Genomic DNA, 17,972 nt, shown 5'->3' with positions numbered 1-17,972 from the left:
GAATTCTTTTTTTGTATAAATTCAACATACACACACAAAGTGTATATGAATGTACAGATGTTCCTAATAAAGTGTGTGTAAATTACATTTACAAACTTTTTTTTTTCATCGACACGTTTTGCCTAATATAGCTGCCATTTTATTTAACATTTATTCTCCCAATCCTAGTTTTGGTTCTTACTTTCTAGGACTGAACTCATAGGTTTCAGAGATACAGAGGTTTGATCTTAAACGTCCCACTTTACCAGTATTTATACTAATTGTGTAGAGTTTATTCTGGTTACATAGAGACATACATCTTCTCTTGTTTTTGACGTTTCGATTTAACCCATTTCATCTAAGTGACATCATACAGGGTAAAAAACTAGTTCATAAAACTCCATTCTAAACAATGATGTTATATAGTGTTATACAGGGTCTTATTTTTTTCTCAAACCTTACAGCAGGTGGCGCTTTATTCTCAGTTTTATTTCCCTCACCCAAGATGGCGCATCTTCCAGATATCGTAGTTTAGCAGTGAAAATGTGTTGCGTATCCATGGCTAATTTGGTCTTGATTTTTTTTTTATCATTTACTGTTTTGTCTCCAGGTTACACACCTGTTTAGTGTGAAGGCGAGCTAACTCAGGGGTTCCACTACCACATCTAAACATCTAACTGATGGCAAATCCAGTAGACAAATCCATCTGTCTCTTGATGTAATCCAAGACAGACTGTACGATATTAAGATAAGGGCTCTGTTGTGTCTATTACTCTAGACAGAGCATGTGTGTACCTGTGTCCCACTGGTTTCTGCCTGATTAGACTGCTGGACATCGTTCAAGGTTGATAAGAAATAAGCATGATGCTCTTTCATCCACTGCATTAAGTTTTCTTGGTGGACCAGGGTCTACTGGTACTCTAGAGAGCCCATTTCTTTGTGCTTCTCGAAATAGCTTAAACACAACTTGTGTGCTTTAAAATCTTTGCCTGGGAGAGACCTTGCTGATGCAGTATAACTATCTTTGTGTGCTCAGTCTTGCCATAGTGTGTAATCTGTAACACCCCACCTTAGAAGCAAGGTTTTGCTGATCATTCAGTTTTAAGTCTCCTACACAGCTGTTTCTGTTTCAGTTCATCACTGTGTTTCAGCCTACATGAAATTGATGATCATTAGCACCCACTTGGTTTAGTTTGTTAACCAAAGGGTAGTCGCACCAATATTGATTTGGAATTCTGTTCGTTTACTTTCCATTTCTTTAGTTGATAATAATAAATCACTTATTTCTGAAAGTATTCCCACTATACAGCATTTTTTTCCACAACTGCCTAAAACAATTGCACAATGCTGTATATATATCACATGAATAGTAGAAGTGTGCAGTAAATCAGTAATGAACTATCTTAGCAGTTGTTAGCTAGTTTTATTTAAGCTAGCTAGCTATAGTGATAATGGTAAACTTTGTAAACATTTTAAATATATACAATTTAGATTGTTAACTGATTGGCTAGTGTCCGCTGGTTTTTTTTTAATTATTTCTAAATATGACGGTCTAACTGTTTAGTACCAAATATAATAGTTTCTCATAAATCTAGCCATGCAAAATTACATGGTTGTATCCATGTGTTGTGTTCTGTGTGTTTGTGCTAATCTCCAGATCACAATTATGAATGAAACATGAAAGATTGTTTGTTGATATCCACGAACTGTAGTAATCCATCTGTGTGTAGTGCACAACACCAAACCAAACAAGTTGTAAACAATTTCTTTTATATATATACACATATATATTTGTTCCTGAAAATTAGTATCTAACAATTATATGATGGGTTACATTCAACTCTGAGCCCTTTTAAAGTTCTCAATGATGAGACAGACTGGTGAAAGAAATGAGGGAAATACACTACCAAATAAATAATGAAAATTCTCTTGCAACTTCTTACCATTTGCACTTGTTGAAAACAAAACCACATACTTTTGCAAATAATGTAAGAATTAAAGATCAAGCAGCCAAGCAACTCGCATCACTATGAAATTATGAGCAATGAACTGGTTTTGTTGTTAGTTTAAATCCAGACAGGTGGTCCATGCAATAGCAGAACCCCATCTTCATCATACTGACTTGGTACGTGGTACAGGATTCAACTAGTGCAAGCAGATGTTCATATCCTCTTGTTTGAAGATTAGTCACAATACTTCACTTTACTCGACTGCAACTCCTGTGTGTGCTGACCTTGCACGTTGTCTGATTAATTGACACAAGAAATTGCTGGTAGTTGTTGGGCTGGAGCTGAAAATTATTAACGAAATATCTACACAAGCAACATACAAAAAAGATTGGACTGAAAGGTGATGATTAGACAGACGTTGTACAGTAGTTCCTCAGGTCTGCGGTGATTCAAAAGTATAATTATAATACCAACTAATTTTCAAGAAACAAATGTTTGCCTTTTGATATTAATTTTCTCATTGCATATGAATGTAGAGATCTCAAACAGTCTCAGCCCAAAAAACAAAAAAACATTTAATTTCCCTTTTCAATGTCAGTTGTGAAAGTCATATGACAAATCCTTACTGAGACACAAAGCTAACAAAATGAACAAATGCAGATTAATCTTGCATGTTCAACTGCAATTCTACTTGAAGTCCATGCACTGAATTACACATAAGCTAGATCATGACAGTCTTACAATATTAGAAATGAAACATTACACCCAAAATTCAAAGTATTAGTGCATTTTTAGTCATGTGTGTGATTCCAAATGTAGAACAAGGCAAGGTCATGTTCCTTATAATGCTCTTCATCTCAATTCCTGTTTGAAACATGGGTGTGACCACACGGGTCATTGAAGTGTAGCCCAACTAGAATCACCAGGAGAACTTCTGGGAGGAGGACATCAACCTCTATTGAATTTCAGCACCCAGTTCTGATGGACTATAGCACTAACTTAACAAGATGGCAACAAGATCTTCTGTTAAATACTCTCCAGACAGCACTGGCAAACTATAAACTGGAGTCTAAAGTATCTTTTACACTCGTCTATGTTCCTTCTGAGCTTTACGTGAGTTTAAATACAAAGTCAGATCTCAAGTGAATAAAGTCTAATTGCTAATAGACCAGAACATTTCTTTTATAGGTTCAATCATTTCCACAGAAAAATATTTAAGAAGGCACTGTGGCATTAAAGGCCTTTGTCGGGTTACATTTTGGGACGACGACTTATTATTATCTATAAAATCACAATATATACATTTAACTCAAACAATTTTGATTTGTCATTAGCAAAGAGTATTATTATAAAGGATGAACTAACTGGGAGATAAAGTTTTACATATAAACTCTTTAAAAAAAATATTGATCCTTTCTATATTTCTTCTGTTTTCCCCACTGTAATAAATACAGGTCCTGGTAGGGGTACAGCTAGAAAAGAAATATCATCAGCACCGAAACAGCTGAGTGAACTGTGGAAAAAACAGTGCCATAGCAGTCTATGATTCGTTGGTAAACAAAATAGTAATTTGAGTAAAAAAAAAAAAAAAAATACAAATTATTATTTGGGAAAAAACATAAGTAAATAAATTCAGCTGTACATAAAATAATTTGCTAATTTCAAGCTCTAACATGTTTACACACTTGTTTAGAGATGTGTGCTAGAGGAAAAAGTCACAGTAGTGAACCATTTTATTCTCTTGTGTACCTGATATGAAACTCAAGAAACAAAGAGTGTGATTAACTTGGAAGCATTTTGGATAAGGGAGGGTTGAACATCTGGTGAAAAATAGGCGCCAACCATCCATTCCGTGTCATGGTGATTTAAATGGTTTCTTATATATTTTTTGGGGGAGATTTACCAAGGAAATTCATAAGAAAATATTATGGACTGCTGAAAAGAAAAAAAGAAAATGATATGTTATTTGCAAATGGGATTGCTCAGAATTCCTACAGTTCTGCCAAATGGAATCTAAAAAAAGGCTTAGTGATCCTGCAAGTAATCTTTGTGAATTCAAGAGCACAGGATTCATGCTGGATTTCTCTCATTTGCATATAGTGTCGATGCTTTCAGGGTAAGTTTATTTATGTTTAAAATATTATTTATTTTATATTTTACTGAAAAAAATTTCATCAACAAAAACCCTCACTGAATCTTTGCTCATTTCAAATGGTTCAAAAAACGCAAGACACTAAAGCACTGGGACCTGAAATGAAGATGATATTCCTAAAATAGCAAACGCAAAGGTTCTCCTCCCTCAGTCACTGCTATCGTCTTCATCCTCATCCTCAGACATGTTGCTGGTGCGACTGTACGAGTTCGAACGTGGTGGCAGAGTCGCCCCTGTAGAGAGCTGCTCATAGCAGAACTCGCATACACGCACAGGCTTGGATGACTGGCTGGGCAACAGGAACTTTTTCTCAGAGCAAGGCCCACAGACGACAAAGCCGCACTTTCTGCAGTGGTGGCGCCGGCTGACTGGCGTAAACTTCACCTTTTGGCATCTCATGCACACTGACGCCTCTGAGTCAGGCACCCATACTGCTGCATGCTCGCCCGTGGGCGATTTGCCACTCTTCTCCAGCAGGTCCGACACACACTTGTTGATGTGATTCATCCACTCAGATTTCTCCGTGGCAGTGGCGGCATACACCGCAAAAGACTTTGTTGGTGTTTTGATGAGCCAGCCATTACGCAGCTCACCCTCATCAGCCACTGTGTCGATTGTGACGCTCTCAAGTGGGATGATGTGCTGCTTGTTGTACTTCTTCTTCTGGATAACGATGTTGCCATAGACCAAAATGTCATTGAAGAGGAAAAACTGGCGGGCCTTGGGCTTTTTGCGGCACAGCTTGGTGAGAACGCCCTCGCCAATAAGCACACGGCCTGGGATGGCCAGTGGTTGTCCAGCTGTGCCAAAGCAGCCCTCCACGACTGCAATGCGCTTGGAGTTAGCTTCGCTATTTGCCAAGCGATCCACCATCTTTCAGTAACCTAGCAAACCAGAAGAAAAAAAGAGAGAGTCAATACATTATACAAAATACACTGGACTTAGCAACTCATTACATTAAATGATACTTCTAGTTCTTTTTATGCCCGTTATAATAAAAATAATAATAATACAAATCTTAATTTCTAAGATAGAAAGATTGTAATTAGGTTATTATGTGAATCTAATTTGTTCAACTTAATCAGACTCACATCATAACAATTTACATTTAGAATGTCACCACCCACAGAGAGACAGAAAGCCTATTCAGTGGAGGAAGGAAGAATTCCCAATCAGATGTAAATAAAACACACTATTAATGTTTGTAATATTTCAAGAAACAAAACTGTCAGTTAAAAGTTTCAACATTGGGGCAATTTGAAGGCTGTCTTTATGATTCCTCTTTTAAGTCATGACTGTTTTTATTTTTTTTGTTTGTTTGTTTGTTTTTTTCATTATTACATAATCACTTCACTTTCAACATGAATCACTACACCATTGTGCAAAAGAGAAAGCCTTACCCAACACCTTCACTCTACATGGTTATCAACCATCCTCAACTCTGCCCAGATATAATTACCCACACTGTAATATGCTGCATCTTTATCTTTAAAGCTAAAAAAGAAGTATATCATTTTTTAAATGATTATTAAAAAAACGAAGGTGGAAGTCGCACCAGGGAACAAGGAGCAAACGGCAAAAGTTCCCCCGAGCACTACGCTTCTAATGTCTGCAGATCTGAGTCAGTCAGGTCTTTCTTTTTTCATTGCTCAATTATTTATTTTAATATATTACAGTACAGGTAAACTCCTCGGTGTTTTCAGCACCAAACAAACCCCTTAAATCATGATCACAAATATTAGAAATACAAATATTTTCAGGTCACTTAATTTTAAGCCAGGTTTTTATTTATGTAATATGTATTTAAATTACATAGGAAATACATTACAAGAATTGTGTTTTACACAAGCATGAAAGCACAGCCACAATTTAAATAATTCTCAGACTAGGGTGCTTCTGGACTGATTGATTTTGGTACAGTCTTTACCTTAACCCGAAAAAGGTGAAAGATTTTATCCAGCAGAGAAGAGCAGCACACTTAAAAAACACCACCATAATCTAATACACCCACACCCACGTAGGTACATGTGGAGGCTTGCTTACAAACACGTCCCACACATCTCATGTTGTTTAATGCAGTGCCCAGCATGAAGGTACGATACAATTGAAATAGTTCTCTTTTTTCACAGGTCGGAGTAGAACTAAGAAGTTGTCATCGCAAGAATGATAATGCTGTTAATGAGTGTTATTATGTGATGTCTGGATCTGAACTGCAGAGGCTGCAAACTCGATCTCAGTAACACGTGCTATTTAGTCTCCATTCAGGGCAACTCAATGAGAAGGCAGAAATAAAAGTGGATTTCTTTTTTTTTCCTTTCAGAGAACAATCTAATTCAAAAGAGAACAATGAGATTGATTCCTTCATTAGATGTCCATTTTGCCTGTGGTAAAGCCGCCTTACTGCAAGGGCTTACAAAAATAAAATAAAATTAACTTGACATGCACATTTTAAACATATGTATACATTACGAGCTACTCTGGTGTCTGTAATCGTGCATGCATTTTCAATAAATAGATGCACTGTTGTTGTGTTGTTTGTGTGATTACTAAGTGCAACTCTACCTGTCTAATTTGAAGCAGCAAACTTTTCTCTTGAACGCAAATAAGATTTGTTTTTCAGTTAAAACAAACAAAAAAAGACTGATGGCTGAAAAAGCAAAGGAACACTTAAGAAAGGAAAAACAGCAGTTATTTGAAATGACTAAGAAGGAAACAATTCACATAAATTCTTTGGAAACCCCATTGGAGTTCATCACATAAAACTCTGAAACATGTAAATGACAATTTTCCTTCTTCAGCTCTTTACCTAAACCAAGTCAAGGCAAATGTGGAACAAGTCGTGTGGTGACAAGAATCTCCTCACAGCTGAATCACTTCCCCCTCTCTAAAGACATGAAAGTAACACATGGTAAACCAGTCAACCCTGAGAACTTGGTCTGTAGAAATGGAAATATGCTCACTACAGAAAGCAAATCAATCCTTCAGGGGCCTAAATAGGACGGCATAGAACACATTTTTCTTCCAATACCATGTGCACCTGATATTTATGTACCCCCAATGTTTTCTTGAAAATAAAAAAAATAAAAATACTGAACACATTTTACGTCACACTCGCTATGTAAAGATTAGAAATGGGTATAAATATATTTAAATCAATCTTATTGAAAGGAAATAAGTCATGTTTCTATTTCCAAAAATGTATTTCTCTTCCAAATCCAGTTCTTTGCCATTTGTTACAAAATCTAAAATGCAACATATTTCTTTGATATCTGGTCTACTATTTTGATGGTATTGATGGACTGAGGGTGCATTTGTAGAATGATTAATCAACCATGTAACGCAGAGGGACACTAAACAGCTCATAGTTATATCAGGAAGCATTTGATTTCACAGCAGCTTTAAAAGTGAGTCTGATACTCAGGATCCCTACTGTAAATGCCAAATAAATGTCAGAAAGACCTGCCATATCAATCATTATATCCCTTTCCTAATTTCCAGCTGTTGTGAATAAGCTGTTAGTGTAAAAATAATTATGTATTGCTGAGTGCATTCATATAAACCTTTTTAGCTGGTCCTACTGTCAGAGGTGCTGTTATAGAAAATGGATCAATCTCTTCTGCCCAATTGTATTTATGGTCCATATGAATACATGTTTCTGATGAAGGCTGGAAGGTGTGTGTTCAAACCGTTGTATGTGCCGGAAGCCTGTTCTAAATTAGTGCACTTCAGATACAGTTGCATGCAGAGTGACACAGCAAATGAAGGCAATTTATTCAATTACAATACTTGATCTGTGTATGATATAGAGCGGGCACAATTCTAGATCTAACAACCTGTAAATAAAATAACAGTGACAAATATTTTGGATTCTGGTTTGTATTTTGCTCACTGTTACCACTACCACTGCTGAGTCCAAATACTTCAAATCTTCAGCTATAATCATTAAAAAAAAATAAAAAAATAAAAAAATAATAATAAATATATATATATATATATATATATATATATATATATATATATATATATATATATATATATATATATATATATATATATATATATTATAGTAAATATACTATTTATATGTCAAAGTGTGCTCATTGTTAATTACGACCTAAGATGCTTTCAGTGCTGTTCTAAATATTAAGTGTCGCGACAAATGACAAATGTATTCGTCTAGAAAAGGACAAGTTATCATTCTATTTTCTTTATCTTCTCTTCATCTGACGTAAAAATTACTACAGAGAAGTTTACAATAAAAGCCATCACTGAAAATGAGAAGCAGAAGTGGAAGTGACATTTGAACTGAAGCGCACTACAGTCTTCCCCTGTGTCTTTTTACACGTAAAATCAAAAAGTAAAGCTACTAATAATACACTGCTCCCACGTGCTCCATCGATGAAAGAACAGCAGGGCAGGACGGCACTAAAGGCACTGAAGCAAGTAGTTTCTAAAGCTAAAAGTCTGGCTTCCACTGAACCCTATTCTCTGAAGCATGGTTCTGCTGTTCAGCCAACTTGGGCTTACATATTATATATACATTTATATACTACATTTATAGAACTAATAACATCCCATAACCAGTACTACATTACTACTCACAACCATGGCAGCAGGTGTGAAACTTTTAGTCTTCTCACCAGAAAAGTATAATGAGATAATCAGTCATGGCCAGAGCCCACAGAAAGCCACTGACCACAATCTCATTTAACAAGAAATACAAGTGTGGTCTCTCTTGTAAAGCATTACACCACAATTTTGCTGAATTCTTGATCCTGATTGGTCAGAAAAAAAAAGTGATTAAATATTGTCAAAGTGGTATAGCTCTAAATCAAACCTTAGACTTAACACCTTCTGAGGTTAAAATTGATCAGAGCAAGTGCAATTTTATTTAAGATACAATTGTTTCATTTAGAACATAATTAAAAAAAATATTCTTCAATCCATGACCTCAAGACAATTCAGAATGTAGATCCTAGGGCCAGCGCTGTGTAAACATGAGCCATCAAGCCAGACCTATCTATTTTGGTATCACACAAAGGAACTAATCACATAATACTCTAAAGCAATGTTCTTACAGGTGGTAGGCCACTGCAGGGGCATGTAGGAGAGCAACTTCAATAACTAGCTACATTTATTTTCCCATTGTGCAACAAACAACTGTACAAACAACAAGTCGAAAATACTTAATACTTAGCAACTCCTGTTTTGGCATTTGGTTCTCCATTGGAACCGTGGTCCAGCTAACAGGTCAAAATACATCTAGACAAAATAAAGGCAAGGTGAAACCAGAAGTGCCTGCACATTTCATATCCCATGAAGTTTCCCCTTTCGGGGAAATGGCTTTTCTGCTAAGCATTTTATACAGGCTGAAAGTTAAACATTGAAATGTTTACAGCACATTATTTTATTTTAAACGGTAGTGATGACTAGAGTCTGAAAAAGAAAATTCAAAATGATGTTTTGATTTCGGTTTTGGCTGCACTGTCTGTACTTATGTAGTCAGTGTATATGGCATCTTTTACTGTCCGTCATACAGCAAACTCCATTTCTCTATGGAATATTCCATGTTTCTTTACTGTTGAATAACTGAAACACGTATTTGTGATACAGGCATGTTCAGACATGGGTCCTGGCTCGAATGCTTCATCCAACTCTATGTTGCAACTTGTAATTTCCAACCTCCAACCAGTCAAACCAAAAGAAAACGCCCTATTAATTAACTTAGGGTGGCCTTTTTAACGATGCCTTCCCTCCCTGCTGATTAAGGGCTGGGAAGTCAACAGACATGTACACTTATTAAATCTACACTACTGACTATGGTGAAACAGTTGATCAGACTCTGACAAATATAAAGGATTTACTGAAGATGATTAAATAATTGTGCTATGATTTGCAAGGTGAAGAATTTGAAGTTTGCATAACAAGACTAACAAACATTTATTAATGAGCTTGTTGAATAATGATACAATTCTGTTGAAAAATAGGAAATGTGCCTCTATCACTCCAAATATGACTAACCCACATTGCTGAACTTCTGTACCGTTCAACCGAGTCATTACAATAACAACTATCAGATAATAGAAAGTCTTTTTTCCTCAGGCACACATGTGGAAACTAAAAAAAAAAAAAAAAAGTCCTGTCAGATATTATCCAGCTGAGATTTCCTGCATTTTGTGCAAGTAATCACAAGTTCGTTTCTCAGGCTTTTCCTCCTTGGCCTTTTTCTTCACCTCTCAAAGCTTTCGGCAGATTGGCACAGGGCCGAGGAAGAACAAAAGCTCAGGAAATAATGTGAATGAATCCATGTGTGAACAAATCCCTGCATACAGTGAGTAATCTCTTTGCCTCTCCTAATGCGACATCTTACAGAACCAGTCTTGCGATTTATAAAACAAACCCAAAAAAAAAATCACCCAAAGTAAAAAACAAGAACATTGTGTGTGTGTGTGCTTCTCTCAAGGCAGTGTGTGAGAGCAGTGTTCGGATAAGGGAGCAGCAGCAGGTGCAGAGCGTCTTCTCTCTGTGGAATGCTGATGCATCATTAAATCCACAGTAGACAGCTGATCCTTCAGAGACTGTCCTCTAGCTACACACCAACAGCTAAACATCGTATACATAAGCAGACTCCAGGCCAACATCCATTCACCTTCAAGAGTTTTAAAACATTTCCAAAATATTAATCAGTAAAAATGTAGCTGCTTCAATAAATTTATTAGCACTAGTAATCTTCACATTAAGTGTTAGTAACCATTGATTCCTGGTGTGTATACACACACACACACACACAGGCGATCAAAATTAGAGAACAATTTATAAACAATTGAACAATTCTGAAATAATGTCATCTTCACTGCTCAACAGTTGAAGGAGTTTTTGTCCTGTCTATACCATGCTACCAGAACACCTTTTCCACAAAATAACTAAGGCATTTAAAAAAAAAACATTATGTTGCAGAAAACACACTGATCAAAATTAGAGAACAACAATGACTGTAGCATTGAACAACAAAATGCTCTGAATGACTTCAGCACATCTGTGGCCACAGGACAGCACTAGTCTCTCACACTGCTCTGGTGTGATTTTGGTCCACTCTTCTTCCAGTCTCCTCCACAGTTCGGTGACTGTAGTGGGTTTCTTGGCCATAACTTTGTCACCAAGGATTTTCCAGAGGTTCTCTATTGGGTTGAGATCAGGACTCTGGGCAGGCCATGTCATTATTTCAATGTTTTCAGTTTCAAGGAACTGCTTTACCCGTTTTGCTGTGTGACATGGAGCGTTGTCCTGCATGAACACTGCGGGCTGATTGGGTGATGAACGCAGGGAAGAAACCATATGTTGTTGAAGAAGGTTCTGATAAACATTTGCATTCACTCTGCCATGTAGCTGTATAAACGGCCCAACTCCTGCTGCAGAAAACACGCCCCAAACCATTACACTTCCTCCTCCACTTTTCACTGACTTCTTTACACACTTTGGGTTCAGTCTTTCTCCTGTTTGGCGGGAGAAAAAATCGATTCACCAAACTATTGTGATTCTTTTTTAAACGATTTTGAGATCGATTTGCTTACCTCAGAATCGATATATATTTAATTATTTTACATTTCCAGAGAGGTGGTGGGAAAACGTTACCACTTTTATTCCAACAGAGGGCCAAACGTATTTTGTTGGTGTCTGTATTAAATGACGTCATATCCGTTTTAAGCAGGCGAGAGAAATCCAAGGCAGGGAAGTAAAGCTGTTTGAGAATTGTTTCACGGATAAAGACCCTGCTTTAGTCACAGAAAATGCGTCTAATATGGTTATCGCTGCCCAATTAACCGGCTTTCTCCATATTAAGTGCTACGCGCACACTCATAATCTGGCTTTACAACGCACACTGAAGCTGCCCGCTGTCGCGAAGTTACTCGGACGAGTACGACGCATCACTGGATTTCCAACAAAAGTTACTGGAGCTCCCTGTGCACAAACTTATAACAGACATTTTAACGAGATGGAATAGTGCCTATGACATGGTTGAATGTTTTCTGGAGCAACAGGCTGCAGTAACAGCTGCACTGCTCTCACCTGAGGTGAGGAAGAAAGAGAAGGATATTAGCACCTTGACTGAGTTGGACATTGGAACAGTTTAAACAGCACTTTTATTTTATTTTAGAGAGTATTGTTTTTAGTTATTTTGTTGCACATTTAAATATTATAAAGTTTTTGGTACTTGAAAGTTTTATGGTTCAAGGTTCTTTATGCTCTATGTATGTGTGTTCCCCTGAAATAAAAATTCAGAAAAATGTGATGCATTGTTTTTGTTAATATAACTCATATACAGTCTCTTTAAGGGTATGATCAAGTATTTGTCATTGTCTAATCTTTATTAAGCAAACAAAAATCACAATTTAAACAATGAATCGCAATAGCTACAGAATCGCAATATGTATTGAATCGGCACAAAAGTATCGGGATAGTATTGAATCGCGAGATTAGTGAATCGTCCCAGCCCTAACATATAAATATATATATATATATATATATTATAGCACTGCCCCCACAGTCTTGTACGGTGGAAACTAGGCATGATGGGTGCATCAGTTCATCCGCCTCTCTTCTTACCCTGATTCGCCCATCAGTCTGGAACAGGGGCAATCTGGACTCATCAGACCACATGACCTTCTTCCATTGCTCCAGAGTCCAATCTTTAAGCTCCCTAGCAAATTGAAGCCTTTTTTTTCCTGATAAATGGTTTTCTTAATGTTACACAGCTGTTTAGTCCCAAACCTTTGAGTTCCCTTCGCATTGTGTGTGTGGAACACAACGATCATTCAAGATTATTTTTACCACATTTCTTCTTCAAAGATGATGGTTCCCCACTATCCTTCCAGTTTTTAATAATGCGTTGGACGGTTCTTAGCCCAATGTTAATAGTCTCAGTTATCTCCTTAGATTTTTTCTTAGCTTGAGACATGCCAATAATATGTTTCTTCTGAAACAGATATCTTTTCCACAACCTATTTTGATAAATAGTTACCCGGGGTATTCGGGGGTATGTCACATCTGTACTGATAATACAGGTGTTTGCTCATTATGCCTTTTTTGTTATATTTCTCATTTTAACTTTCTCTTTCCAGTTTGTCAAATTCATCTTGTGTCTTTGCCCATTTAGGAAAATTGCCATAATCACTATATAATCTAACTGACATGCAAAAATAATCCATTTAGCTCAGTCACTTTGTATGCAACTATAACTAAGTTACTATAGGCTGCATATTCTTTTAGAACCCTGATTGAACTGATTGGAACTCCCTGTGAATTCACAGGTTTGTACACACACCTTCCAAGCCAGTCATAATTGAGTGTTCTGACAGACCACAGTATAACTATATTTATATGCAAAACAGTTGGAGATGCCAAGCTTGCTCCTGCTCACATGTGAATGTGGAAATGCAAGTCAGCTCTAGTTGAGGTAATGTAATAAGAGTGCTGGAGGATCAGGTTGCCTGCATGCTTAATTGATGAAAGATGTGTTTTCTGGGTCTCCATGCATCTGTGAGCATTGGTAACTCATGTCTTAACTGTCTGCATAAGGACAAACAGGGCAATAAAATGGACATACATTACACCGATATATTATTCAATGGGGCTTAATAAAATGTAACAGGTTCAGTTTCCGAAGTGATTGGATAATATGATTCAAATATTATTAACAGAATACGTACAAAAAAACAAAGTTCAAAGTACCATTTCAGTTTGTACTAATAAATTACATAAAAAAATGTATTATTGTATTATTCATTTACAGTAGTAAATAAAACAAATTCGCAACTTTTGTTGAGTTTGCAATACAGTACATGTACAATTCCCCTTTAATAAGGAACTATCAAAAAAAAGAGTCAAAACCTCGCAATTCTTTTTCATAGAACATAACCCCCGTGAGTATCGAGGTTGCTCTGTGCTAAAAAAATAAAGAAACTCGTATCAATTTTAAAGTAATGTGCAGCTTGTATAGCAGTACAGAGTTACTGTCCTCTGAAAATGAATCAACATAGGCATTGTCAAAATAGTTCTTAACAAAAGTAAGTACACCCTAAGTGAACATGAGTCCGTATGTCCAAAGTGTCAATATTGAGTCCGTATGTCCAAAGTTGTTGCTGGAATACTCTTTATGACATCACAGAGCTGCTAAATGTTAGACACATTGCGCTTCTTCACGTTCCATTGGAGGATGCCCCGCAGGTGCTCAATGGGTTTCAGGTCTGGAGACATACTTGGTCACTCAACCACTTTCACCTTCAGCTTATTATGTTGGAAAACCTAGTTTCTGAAGGGAGGGCATCATGTTTAGCTTCAGAATGTCACAGCACATGTTGGAATCTATGTTTCCCTCAATGAACCACAGAGAGGCTCCTTCTGGGACGATGACCATGCAAACCGACTTGCTGCAGTGTACAGCGTGTGGTCTAAACACTGACAAGCGGACCTTCTGCTACTCCAACCTCTCAAGCAATGCTGGCAGCACTCATCACAGCACTCCTCGACTGGTAGCACCTTCTCTCAGAATGAGAATTAAGTATACTTAAAGGCTCTTCTCTGTTCTGGCACCGAGGTGGTGGAATGAACTTCCCCTAGATGTCCATACAGCGGAGTCCCTGGCTTGAAGTATCTTCAAACAACGATTGAAGACATTTCTCTTCCTGAAACACTTAAATTAGCACTTTCCAAGTTTGCTTTGTAGAATTCAAGAGTTATATTTATATTAAGTTTGTAATCTTGGTACCAGTGTAGATTTATTCATTGCTAGAGACTCAAAGCACTTTTGTACGTCGCTCTGGATAAGGGCGTCTGCCAAATGCCGCAAATGTAAATGTAAATGTCATGAGTCTGTTTTTTTAAGCCAGCTTCTGCAGCTGATGCACAGCATAAGGACTTAACATCTTTGATGGACCCTTGCGAGTCCTGTTCTGAGGGGAACCCGCCTTGGAAAACCTCTGTATGACCCTGGCCACTGTACTGTAACTCAGTTTCAGGGTCTGATCTTCTTATAGCCTCAGCCATCTTTGTAGAGAGCAACAATTCTAATTCTCAAATCCTCAGAGTGTCTTTACCATGAGGTGCCATGTTGAACCCGAATCCAGTGATCAGTTTGAGAGAATTGTACTTAAAGAACCAAGTTTTAACTGCTCTAATAAAAAAATACTTGATTTTGTATGGTCCTGTCAAGCAGACAAAAAACATGAACATGATGAATAGGACATGTGGCTTTGCAGGGTTACACGATGTACAGCTGTTCTCATTCAGGGTGTACTCACTTTTGTTCAGCTATTTTGACAATAATGGCTGTATGTTGTTGATTTTTTAGAAGACAGTAAATCTAAACTGCTATACAAGCTGCACAATGAGTAAAATATATCCAAGCTTTATTTTTATAGCACTCTCCCTTGAGAATTAGGGCTGCAACAATTAATTAATAAAATCGATAATAATCTATAGTGAAATCCGTTGAAAACAAACGCCATTATCGATTAGTTGGTTTGCTCAAGTTACAAGTTTGCGTGACGGCACGATATCACAGCCCCTTGAAATGGCAGCGAGTACAGGCCAACCGGCTGCAGGAAAAAGTGTCCCCAAGTCATCCAAGGCATGGGAGCATTTATTATTAAACACAACAAAGAAGCCTGGACATGGAAGAACCACAATGATGCACGAGCACATGAAAAAACACTCTGATGTCATGGATCAAGGTGAAATATCAGCACTGTAAGCAAAAACTGTATAATCCTCATCATGTAAAAATGAAATAGTTTAAAGAAGTGCTATTGTGTAAACTGTTCTGTAAACGCAAAGACCTGTTCTGGCGTGACTCTTGAGCATCAGATCTCGCGAGCAACATAGTGATGGATTTCAATAAAACGGTGCGAACGAACAAACAATCTAAAAGCAGCACATAACAGCAGCAGTAACTGATTACATTTTTTTAGCCGATGTTTCTTTTTGATCCAAGCCTGTTAGCTTGCTGCGTTTCTCCATTCCATTCTCTTTTTATAGCATTTGTCCACTACAACAGTAACTTATCTGTTTTTAAACATGAGTTACTGCAGCTGTTCGAAATGCTTGTTTTCAGTGTTTGTATATTTAATTTATGCATATTTTACTAAACTATTGCAAAAAAATAAAAGTCACTATTAGTTATTTTAATTAGTAATTCTAGACGCTTATATCTTCACAACTGCACAAAATGTGTGTATTTCTTTCAACAAAAATCTGTCAAAACTCTGTTGTATTATATTTTATTTGGATTATTTTAAGCATGGTTGTCAACTTTTAATCTGCAATTAACATTAAAAACAATACAAATGTTTTTTTGTTTTGTTTTATCCAGTAACAAAAATGTGCATTTTTTTTTTTAAAGTACATGCATACATAAATAAACTGAATTAAAGTTTTATATAGTTATAATAAGCAAAACAACTCAATAAATACAATTTATTTTACCCGATTAATCAAGAAAAAAGTCAAATTACAGGTAGTCGTCGACTCATGACCACGATTGGGACCGACAGACCGGTCGTAACACAATTTGGTCGTAATTAGAATAGGCTATATGTACAGTACTGTGAAATGATGCTGGAAGCTGGTAAAAAAATAACGTACGCCGTGGCTAGCGATTGTGGTCGAATGGTTGTTAGTTGCATATGTCGTAAGTCGACGACTACCTGTATTCGATTATTAAAATAATCATTAGTTGCAGCTCCATTGAAACGATATAGGAATATGGTTGCTGAAATTTAAGGGGTGTACTCACTTTTGTGAGATACTGTACTTGTACTGACAAAATGAATCAACAATTGAACAGAAAAACATGCAAATAAAAAAACATTCTGTATAATATTAAAGATGTATATCTGCACAGCTAATCAACTACATCCAATTAGAGTCCATCTAAAAAACATTTTCATTCACCAGAAAAATGAATTATGTCATGATTAGTACTTTATTGCTTTTACACTCATGATATGATTAGACAGACAGCAGACGGGTGTAAAATGGACAGAGTGTGTTAAATTCCAGGAGTAGATGAGGATACTGGAACTCCGTCAACTGCCTGTAAATTTCCTCTCATTCAGAAAGTAATTCTCTGAAAAGTAGATTTACCATTTCTACTTTTTCCATTAAAAATGGATAGTCTAATTTTAATATATATTTATACAACTTGCTTTATTTCAATGAAATGCCCCTAAAAGGTGTGAGTTTTTAATCTAAGGAAGGGCCGATGCCAGCTGACTCGATGCTAATTTTGTCAACCTGGCTTTGGACTAAAATAATGTTTTCATGAACTGTGATTGATGGTTTTAGAACAATGTGGCTGGCCCAGAGACTAAAGACAACCAACAACAGTTTTTTTTTTTACATTGTTATCTGATTAAATCTTAGTATGTGGCTACCCCTATGATGCTCATTTGAAAGCCACTAACAGGAGCATTGCATAAACCTAAACAAAACTCATATTGTAGTGGTGATGGTGACGCATGAACAAAACATGTTATGGACAGAAAAATATATCCCTATGACGCTCTTGTTTCAATGTTTTTTGCTCATGTATACACTAATATCTGCTAGAGAACAGCGTGAAAACATATGTATAGCAAAGACGTCTATTATTAAAAGATCTTTATCATATAGGCTTAAACTGACATGAAGTACAGCATTCTCTCATACGGTGTGATAAAAAGTCTTAAAAGGTTTAGGCCAGTGACAGTGCTTTGATATCTAACGACTGTGCCTGTAAATAAATGTTATGAGATGACTGACTATGTAAGGCAGTAGACATCACTTAGTAACCATTGCCACGAAACCATGAACTAGTCACTAGTGTGTTAAATTGAGTACCACTGGGGAAATACCTA

At 36.7% G+C, this 17,972-nt stretch overlaps 1 protein-coding gene across 3 annotated transcripts in view; it reads right to left on the bottom strand.

Moving 5' to 3' along the window:
- Positions 1 to 2,479: 2,479 nt before the first annotated feature.
- The window catches only part of plekhf2 (pleckstrin homology domain containing, family F (with FYVE domain) member 2), a 28,586-nt gene continuing 13,093 nt past the window's right edge, over positions 2,480 to 17,972 (bottom strand). For all 3 annotated transcript variants that reach the window (XM_046847849.1, XM_046847852.1, XM_046847850.1), the window contains exon 2: positions 2,480 to 4,964. In XM_046847849.1, coding sequence (XP_046703805.1) covers positions 4,228 to 4,953 — 726 coding nt within the window. In that variant the 5' untranslated portion in view covers positions 4,954 to 4,964 and the 3' untranslated portion in view covers positions 2,480 to 4,227. The remainder of the gene's footprint in view (positions 4,965 to 17,972) is intronic.

The sequence above is a fragment of the Silurus meridionalis genome, chromosome 4 (assembly GCF_014805685.1).
Source record: "Silurus meridionalis isolate SWU-2019-XX chromosome 4, ASM1480568v1, whole genome shotgun sequence".
In the NCBI taxonomy this organism is placed as follows: Eukaryota; Metazoa; Chordata; class Actinopteri; order Siluriformes; family Siluridae; genus Silurus; species Silurus meridionalis.
This window is presented reverse-complemented; position numbering and strand designations above follow the sequence as displayed.